The sequence below is a fragment of the Clupea harengus genome, chromosome 7 (assembly GCF_900700415.2).
Source record: "Clupea harengus chromosome 7, Ch_v2.0.2, whole genome shotgun sequence".
NCBI lineage: Eukaryota > Metazoa > Chordata > Actinopteri > Clupeiformes > Clupeidae > Clupea > Clupea harengus.
In genome coordinates this window covers 3,387,025-3,397,024 of record NC_045158.1, presented here as the reverse complement: position 1 = coordinate 3,397,024, position 10,000 = coordinate 3,387,025, and the positions used below count along the sequence as shown (strand labels likewise).

The window sequence follows — 10,000 nt, the reverse complement described above, 5'->3', positions numbered from 1 at the left end:
TGTATGCATTTGTTTGTGTGTGTGTGTGTGTGTGTGTGTGTGTGTTTGTGTGTGTGTGTGTGTAAGAGGTGGAGAGCATCCAGGCAAGTAGTAGTAGTAGATAGGTAGATAGATAGATAGACAGATAGAGGGAGGGAGTGAGAGAGAGAAATGAGAGAAATGTCAGCATGGGCGTGTGACCTTAAACGCCCACATCAGCTAAACTGGCTTAGACTGAGAGAATGAAGGGAACCTGTGGGAACTAGAGAAGATAGTATGGCACTAGTATCTCCTCTGCCTACACAATTTGAATCTAAATCTTTTTCGCTGTCAAAGCCACTGATTCAGACGAATCATCCTCTACGTTCTCATCGGTCTGCTTGCCAGAGTGCAGAGATGAAATCATGTGAGATTGAGCTTCGCTTGTAACCATGGAATCTCCTAGGAAACAGATTTCCGAACGGGCTGAGTTGTTCAGCCCTGTTTCCCCGATAGCACCGACACCCACACCCGTGCCTGTGATAACACAGCACAGATCAAAACCGTGAGGCTGGAGAGAGCTATTACAGTACCGTGCGTTTATGCGAAACAGAACGCTGAGCAGGCGCGACGCCTCAAGGGAGATGGGCGGAGGGGTGTGAAACAGCTCGCGAGCGTCAGCGCGCATGAAACCCAGACACTCGTTTCGTTTTTAGCCAAGTGCTCTATAGCAAAGTCTCCTAAGTCCCCAAAAGCAGTGATGCGTGGACACGAAGCACACCAGAGCAGCGAATTCCCTGGCACATTACATGCGCAATCACCGGTAAATAAAAGGGTTGGCCTATGGACGTAAAATGCGAACGTCATTGTCATGGTCTCGGGCTCTGTTAATATTCAATAAGATGGAAATAGCCTAGCAGGCACTGGAAGTCAAGCACACAAGTTATGCATGCTGAGGTTTTGGGTTTCATGACAGATACGTGTGCCCTTACCTCACTGTCTTCTGTCGGTCAGATGAGCATCGCATCGCAGCAGGTCGCGAGGAGCAGGTGGCAGGAGCCCGAGTCATACCAAGCGCGTCGCATCCGGCACAGAGAGAGAGACAGAGACCATTTAATACACGCTGACACACACACGTTAATACTTAACACACAGGGCATAGCATATCTATAATTGTCCTATGTAAATAATTACCCGGTTTGATAAAGCGGTTCTTGAATCGGATATTGGTACTCATCTCGCCGGCTCGGTGGCGCCCGTGCTCCGGCTATCCGGTGAAGGCAGTCGATTTCAGCTCAAGATTCCTACTCGGGAGGAGAGGGCGTTGCGACAACTATACTAACTCCGCCCGGTTGATGCTAACAGCCAATCATATTTAGTCCGATCGCTCTAGTTGGCAGATTCGGGGGCCCGGTGCTGGAAGGCTGATTTCTGAATGTTATTTTTGCCGTGACCTCACGACCCGTCGGATCATCAGCATACTGCGCCTGGGGGACAGGCTGAGTTTGTGCTGATTCCATGCGGCCTCGTTTCCGTTACGCAGCATCCCCATGCAGCTCAATTTCCTCCGTTCTGCTATGATCACGAGCAGAGCTGCATTTCAGCCCGCGAGCAACTGCGATGACAAGGAGAACGCGAGAATGCGCATTTGTGTGTGCGTGTCAAGTTTGCAAACCTTTGTTTGCCTTGGACCCTGTATTCCTGACAGGGATTTTCTGTGTGTGTGTCTGAGAGAAAGAGAGAGACAGAAAGAGAGAGAGAGAGAGAGGGGGGTGTTTCTGGTGACTTTTGTGATAATAGTGTGGACAAGAGAATGTGTGTATAAACCAAGTCCAAGATTGTTTCGGAAATGTTTATTTTCTTAAAGAGTGAGTAGAAACTGAGTACAAAAAAAAAACACATGGGTCTTAGAAACAGAACTACAGTAGCATTGACTCAACCATCACGATCACAGCAGGGCACTTTTCGCAGGGACTAGAGTCGGAGTTGATCCCAGAACACCAAACCAAACCATGCAGGTAATCCTCCAAATATCAAACGACTAAAGCACCCCATTCTCTCCATTAGACAACTATTTATTTCTGTATACGATAGACATATCTCAATAAACCCCATGCAGAATCCCAACACAAAACAAAACCCTGAAAGGTAGAATATAGTCATGGAAAGGAACATCATACTGATACTTAATAATACAAAAGAAGTTGCTTGTCGATGGTTTAGACAGGAACCAAGTTGAGGCTTTTTGAGAGAAAATGCATGAACTTGAAGAAGAGCAAAAGAAAGAATGAGTGTTTTTGCTTCGGCATCCCTACAGCTGACACAACCAATCCAATCACACACACACACTGATGACCAGTAAGCTTCTTGTGGCCAGGGCAGACTCAATTGCATAATCAATCAGTGACTCTGTGCCAATCGTTGCCACGGGAAGCAACTGGCGATGCAGTGATGGCTCTCTCCTGACTGGATCGTCATCACCACGTGATGAGACTTTAGGGTTGCCTTCCCTCATGGTCCTCAGCGACTCAGCAGTTTCTCAGGAGCTGAGTCACTGTTGGCCCCAGGAGTCCCCTCCCCGGTCTGTGTGTGTGTGTGTGTGTGTTCAGTGCCACTTTGCTGAAAAACACTGAACTGTTGAAGTGAATGTGCTGATGGAAAAGTTAAGGTGTAACTGTCTAATTCTTTCTTTCAGTCTTCCATTCCATGAAACGATCACTTAATAAATATCTCTTTTTGTATTATTTTCCAACCCCGAAGTCTAACTTTAGCTCTTAAAAACACATCCACACACTTACTGTAGGCTACTCTTTTAACCACATACTTAACTCATCAAAATAAGTAGTTTTGCCTACCAAAAAATTGAAGCATTGATCTTAAGGTGCATTTATTACTTGACAAATCAGTTTCCCTACCAGATCTAACATAACCTGATTTAAAATGAAAAGATCATACTGGCGCACCTCGACAGGCAACATCTGTCAACAGTGAATGGGCACTGAACACATATTTGGCAGTGTGTTCTTGTATAGGCCACTAGATGTCAGTATTGACTTGCCAGTGTTTGATGCAAGGCGCCACAGATAGTTTTCCATGTCGTTCTGAAAAGCACCTGAAAAAAGCTGCTGGTGATGAACCTTTAGGCCTCTACTTCGCTCCAACACACCACACAAATACAAACAAACACAAATACCAACACACACACACACACACACACACACACACACAGGAGAAAGAGAGCCTCAGACATATTTCAAGAGCACAAAAAGACAAACAGAGAACCAGTGGAAGAATCAGCTGTTCTTCAACACAAGCAAGTGTGTAAACTTTCACACATTTGAACACCTAAGCTTCCCTTCCGTACCGATTCTGACCAGTCATGCCATGACATGTTAAATCACACATGACATTATTCTGAATGTTAAAGGCATATCATGGGATACCTGTTGACAATAATGTTTCATAATTAATATTAATCCGTTACAGTATTACAGACAAAACAGAGGTCACGTACAAGTTGGTTCTAATCTTGAATGTACCAATAGTGCTGGTTCATTAAAAAATAAAATCACAATAAAGATATGTAGGTTTCCAACCCAGTACCAAGTAAGGGTGAGTGAGTAAGTGTGATTGTGTGTGTACAGTATGTGTTATTCATGATACATAGTACAAATGTTTATATTATACAAATAAAAATTGAACATAATGCATGTCTAAGTTAGTAGAATTGTAGTGTGTGTAGTGTGCATATGTGATGTGTGCTGTAAAAGTGTTTTGAGATTGTCTTGCATTAGGCCAGTCTTGGCCACTGTTTTCCTTGCTGGTGTCTTGTAGATCCATGTGGGCGGAGTCCATATGTGATGGGTACTTATGGATCCAATAGGGCGGCTCTGGACAGGGTGTGTCGGCCTATAAGGATGAAAGGATGGGAGCACGGGGTACGTGAGAAAAGGTAGAATGGACGTGATACCGTTCATCTGAGAAGAGAACTAGGGACACATTAAGACTAATCGCTATGGATGCTAATCAGCTCATAAAAGCACCTCATGCCTGTAATTTAACATTTATATAATGTTTACATTTTATTTGATTACATTTGATCGATGAATGATTAAATATCAATCCAAATTCCTCATCAATACCGCCAGGTGTTCATCTACTTCCACTTCTGGGGAATTGGATATTAATTTAACTCGACTCTAATTCTATAGATTGGAGAGTTTACAGTATCTCACATTCAGTGATTTAACTCGACTCTAATTCTATAGATTGGAGAGTTTACAGTGTCACACATTCAGCGAAGCCTGCTCTACATTTCCATTTCTCCTTCATCGCTCTTCTTCCTCACTCCCTCCATCCTGTACTCACCCATCTGTTTGTCCATCTGACCTCTGACCTCCTACCCATGTTGTAATGCATTACTCTTACATCATTCACATTAAGCCATTTCCTAGATGATACATTTATATCAGTACGTGTGCTCTCCGGGTGCTGAACCCCTCCTCTCCTCTACACGACCCTCCTCTGTATCTGTTATTTCTCCTCCTCATCCTCCTCCTCCTCCCTCTTCATCCCTTCTCTCATCTCTCTTTTCCATTGTTACTCTGTTGGCATGTATGTGGACACGCCAGAGAAAAAGGCTCATAGCTGCAGCTCACCGGTGTGTATCTGTGTGCGGAGGGACGGTGTGCGGGAGTGTTGGGGATGGACGACACCACACACACATACACACACACACACACACCGCCCCCTCTTCAGGTCTCAGTCATCTCCAGGCTGGTTCTTCATCTGGGCCTGCATTTGAGCAATCATCTGCTGCATACGCCTCAACTAGAGAGAGAGAGAGAGCGAGAGAGAGAAAGAAAGAAAGAAAGAAAGAAAGAAAGAAAGAAAGAAAGAAAGAAAGAAAGAGAGAGAGAGAGAGAGAGAGAGAAGGTGGGATATTTACATTAAGAGAAAGTTGTGCCAACCAAGGGCTATCTAAGGGCCCGTCCACATGGAACCTGCTTGCCTGAATCCGGAAAGAAATGTTGTCGGATCTGCCTTCCATCCACACGAACCCAGCGGATCGGGTCCCTGAATCCGCAACCTTTTGAATCCGGTCTCCAGAGTGGAAAGATTGTAACCCGCCTGCGGATCCGTGTTCGTGTGGACGCCGGATCCGCACATTTTCTAACCCAATTGCCCCATGTGAACGCCCCATGCCCCGCCTCGCAACCTCAGCCTGAACCCTTATTAACCCCCGCTGCGTCACTTCATAACAGAAACAAAATCGATGTTGTTAGGAAAGGGATGCCATTAACAAGCCACACTTTAATCCATCACTGTTAAATCTATTTGCATCAGACCATTGTTCAAAACCGGTTCTTAAAAGTGTCAGCAATAGCCTATATGAGCAAATCTGACGTGAAAATATTTTTATTATAGACGGAAGTTTCAAAACGGTAACTTAACACAAACGAGGGTTATGGCGAAGTGCGCGATTCTAACTAGTCCTGTTTGAGTGCTGTGGTAACAGTGATTTCAGGTGGTAGAGAAGTCGGAAGATTGCTAGTTGGATCTCGACTTCTGTCTTTATTAAGCGCATGCTCCATGACGTCTTTACAGCGTTTTAACCACTCCGCTCCGCTCCAGCGTTTCCGTGTGGACGCAGATTTTTCTTGACACAGCTCCGTGTGGACGCGATAAAAAGAAGTACCGGATCCAAAAAAAATTCTGGATTCAGACAATCCAGGTTCCGTGTGGACGTGGCCTAAGAGAGTGGCTCTGTCCAGTGGTGATAAAACTCCACCCAGATGAAGCTCACACAAACACAGGCTCAGGATACTACTACACATGGATGCCAAAGCAGTGTTAATCTGCAGCGCTATTCCAGGGCCAAGCTGATTAACCATTCTATACAAAAGGGAGCTTAATTAGGATGTTTGTGTGTGTGTGTGTCCATGAAAACACACACACACACAAAGTTTGTGTTTTCCCAAGATAATCTATACACTGTAGTATTGAAAGAAGATTACAGGTTCTTTGGCATTATAAATACCGATAATGACATGATTATTACAAACCCTTGCAACCTCTAACACACACACACACACACAGAGATTTACTACAATTCTTAGCATAGCACAATCAATGTAAATGGTAGAAGAACACCCAGTCATTGTAATACAAACAATGTAGAACAATCTGCAACATTCTAAAATCCCATAGGTGAGAACGACCTTGTGTGAGGACACACTGCCTGACACAGGAGCGAGCCACACACACACACACACACACACACACACACACACACACAATGCAAACAAACACAAATACAGGAACAAAAACACACACACACAAGCACTGTACATTCTCTATACATCGCACGGGACATTCCCACCATTTAAAAGGGTCAGGCATACAGGAAGCTAATGTCATATCCTGTGCAGACACATGTTTACCAATGGGCCTGATTTTATGGCCCACTGCACCCTAAGGAGCTATAGGCCCACCCAGTACAGACACACACAGACAGGGGGCAAGACAAACAGTCCTACTCGGGCAAAAGGGGTACTGAGAGGCATTTATTACCTACTTGTCAAGTTCACAGAACACATAGCCACACTGTGTGTGTGTGTGTGTGTGTGTGTGTGTGTGTGTGTCTTACCTCAGCTTCCTTCTCCAGCAGAATCTGATCTTTGTCCATTCCTTCCTCTTCCACTGCCCTGTAATATCACACACACAGGCTGAGTCAGTATGTGGCCACCCTCTACAATTTTACCCAAGATGCAACACAGTTTGATCAGCAGCTGAGCAGGTGAACGTGACTGAGGGGGTTTTGAGTGTGTGTGTGTGTTAATGTGGGACGTGCAGGCAGTGTTTGTGCATGCACCCACAATGTTGTATAGAACAATAATGTTTGTGTGTGTATATGTGTCATTGCAGATGAGAATCGTGTGTGTTTGTGGGGGTGGGAGGGGGAGTGTGAATGTGTGTTTCGGTCATACCTGCCAGCTCTCTTAAGTCTCTCAGAGCGGAAGTTCTCATAGTGGAGATCCTGGGTCACCTCCTGAAGGTCTTGCATATGTGTCCTGCTCACACACAAACACACACACACACACACACACACACACACACACACACACACACACACACACACACAGAGAGAGAGAGAGAGAGACAGAGAGACACACACAGAGATACACACACACACACACAGAGATAAAGAGAGAGAGAAGAAAAGAGAGAGTAAAGAAACGTTACTGCCTGTGATTCTGTAGTTACCCCCTAGATGGCAGTGAAGTTTGAAGATCATAAAACATCTAAAGCTGACCAGTGCAGTTGAGTTGTTGATTTCAGGTCTACTTGAGTCAGAGAGGTCTGGCCTTTGTATCTGGCCTTCTAAGTATTTAACATCTCCTTTGTCACAGTAAATCACTCATCCTGTGATGACAAACGCGTGTTGCGTCGGTCGACTGTTATTTGAGTATGAGCATGATATTTGTTCATGTCTACACGGAAACTAAAACCAGTATGCATGTTCATAAACATCAAATGAACAGAAGTGCATGGAGTTTGTGTGTGTCTGTGCATATGCCTGTGTGTCTGTGTGTGTGTTTGTGGGTGCACATGCCAATGAATGTGTGTGTGCATGTCCATATACAGTATGTGTGTGTGTGTATGTGTGTGTGCATATGCCTATGTGTGTGTGTGTTTGTGTTTGTGTGTATATGCGCTTGTGTTTGTATGTGTGTGTGCCTGTGTGTGTGCCTGTGTGTGTGTGTGTGTGTGTGCCTGTGTGTGGGGTGTGTGTGTGTCTTACACTAGCATGGTGCGCAGCTTGAGGAAGTCGTTGTGTTCAGGGTTCTCCACCTCCACCACGCCCCAGGGGTACAGACGCCCACGGATCTTCTTCCCCTTCACCTCGATCAGCTGGTTAGAGCCAATCACTGCAAACGGAATACTGGCCTGAAAGAGGGAGGGAGAGAGAGAGAGAGAGAGAGAGCGAGAGAGGGAGAGGTGGGGGGGAGAGGGAGAGAGTAAGGGGAAAGTTGGGGTATTACAAGAAGAGGGGGAAAGAGAGGCCAGGCAGAAAGAAAGACACATAGAGAGGAAAAGCAAAGCATCAGAAAGCGAGAGAGGACGAAAGACAGAGAAAAGGGACAGACAGAGAGAAGAGACAGACAGAGAGAAGAGACAGAGAGAGAAAAGGGACAGACAGAGAGAAGAGACAGATAGAGAGAAGAGACAGACAGAGAGAAGGGACAGACAGAGAGAAGAGACAGACAGAGAGAAGAGACAGACAGAGAGAAGAGACAGACAGAGAGAAGGGACAGACAGAGAGAAGAGACAGACAGAGAGAAGAGACAGACAGAGAGAAGAGACAGAGTGGACAGGACAGCAGAGAAGAAATATATGGGGGGAAATAAGAGGACAGAAGAGGTCATGCACTACTCTTCATCCGACACACACTCACACTCACACTCACACTCACACTCACACTCACACTCACACTCACACTCACACTCACACTCACACTCACCTTGAGCACGCGCGTCTGCTCCTTGAACTCCTCATCCTCGTCAGAGTCGGCGTCAGGCAGCTGGTAGATGCGGATGCCGTGCTCAGAGATCTCATCCAGGATCTGAAGACACACACACACAGAGCACTCATGAACTTAATGCCCATCTAAACACCACACACACACACACACACACACACACACACACACACACACACACACACACACACACACACACACACAAGCACTTACACATACACATCTGCTCACACACTTACACCCCTCTCAATATACAGTATATATGACCAATTAGTCACTACCACACACTATCACTGGTGTTAACCCTTACACACACACACACACACACACACACACACACACACACGGGCATCATCTCGAACACACTGTCAGGAAAGTACATCTCAGCACAACTCTCTCCGCAACAGTGGCCTTTTTATGACCTTCAATTCAACTCCAATTTTCATTTCTATTTGTTACAGTGCCCCATTAACAATGGCCATTGTCTCCAAGTGCTTCAGACACGGCCACTTAAAACACCAAGATTTAGCCCACAACTACAGCGGCAACTGAGAGCTCCTTCTATGACGCTGCTATACACTGCATTATGTATCCATGTGGCATTATAACACCCCTCATAAGCATGTCCATTACTTGTTTTAACACACAGTCCCAACTCTTTCACTTTCACTCTTAGCTTTTCTCCCTCATTGTGACCCTACCAGCCCTGTCTCCTGTAAATCACACAGACACAGACACACACACACACACACACACACACACACACACACACACACACACACACACACACTCCAGACAGTAGTTTTCCAGTGACCTTACCATAACCTTAAAGTGGCTTTCCCCATCCCATTCCCCTCCCTGCCTAATAACCGTTTCACAGATCACAAACCTTGCACACCAACCTTTAGGAAAAAGGTCTCTGCTCCTGGTTTTAAGGCGACGCGTCACGCTATGACTTTGTGCATCAGCCCTTAGTCTTAAAGGTTGAGTCTGTGATTCTAATCCAGCATACTCTGTCCAATTCAACGAACGGCTCCTCACAGCGCTCTATTTGTCTGTGCAGTGTGTGTGTTCTCAAAAACAAAACAAAAACCCTCCCAGTCCTGGCGCTGTAAATGGCCATAAACAATTCCATCCAATCAACATGTTGCTTCAGGAGCACGGAAGGGGCGGGAGAGCTCAAATATCAACAACCTTTCGCCAAAAATCACAGACCCAACCTTTAATACGAGCACCTTCAACCTGCTGCAGCCAACATCTCCCTGTTCCCCCAGAAGCAGTGCCAAAGCTTCAGCGGAACACAAACGCCTGCGCGGAAGTGACCTTGAGACGACCTTGCAGTCACCTTGCGGGCAGATCCGACGCCAGCTCCCAGTCATCAAACCCACCGGGCCCGCAGTGTGCCAACTCTCGTCCTGATGTGGACGTGCTTTGATGTGTGAGGCAGGAAATGTATAAATCACCCAATCAGACAGAGGGAGACAAAAGAGAGGAAGGATG

At 45.8% G+C, this 10,000-nt stretch overlaps 2 protein-coding genes across 2 annotated transcripts in view; both read right to left on the bottom strand.

Moving 5' to 3' along the window:
* sept5a (septin 5a) overlaps window positions 1-1,511 on the bottom strand; it is a 19,092-nt gene extending 17,581 nt beyond the window's left edge. The window contains exons 1-2 of the mRNA XM_031570182.2: window positions 1,153-1,511; window positions 951-961 (exon numbers count right to left, since the gene is read on the bottom strand). Of these exons, the coding sequence (XP_031426042.1) occupies window positions 951-961; window positions 1,153-1,195 (54 nt within the window). The 5' untranslated portion in view covers window positions 1,196-1,511. The remainder of the gene's footprint in view (window positions 1-950; window positions 962-1,152) is intronic.
* A 2,277-nt stretch (window positions 1,512-3,788) lies between these two features.
* The window catches only part of zgc:63587 (uncharacterized protein LOC393431 homolog), a 34,737-nt gene continuing 28,525 nt past the window's right edge, over window positions 3,789-10,000 (bottom strand). Inside the window, exons 8-13 of the mRNA XM_012825496.3 lie at window positions 8,483-8,584; window positions 7,763-7,908; window positions 6,948-7,031; window positions 6,608-6,665; window positions 4,617-4,788; window positions 3,789-3,867 (exon numbers count right to left, since the gene is read on the bottom strand). Of these exons, the coding sequence (XP_012680950.1) occupies window positions 4,720-4,788; window positions 6,608-6,665; window positions 6,948-7,031; window positions 7,763-7,908; window positions 8,483-8,584 (459 nt within the window). The 3' untranslated portion in view covers window positions 3,789-3,867; window positions 4,617-4,719. The remainder of the gene's footprint in view (window positions 3,868-4,616; window positions 4,789-6,607; window positions 6,666-6,947; window positions 7,032-7,762; window positions 7,909-8,482; window positions 8,585-10,000) is intronic.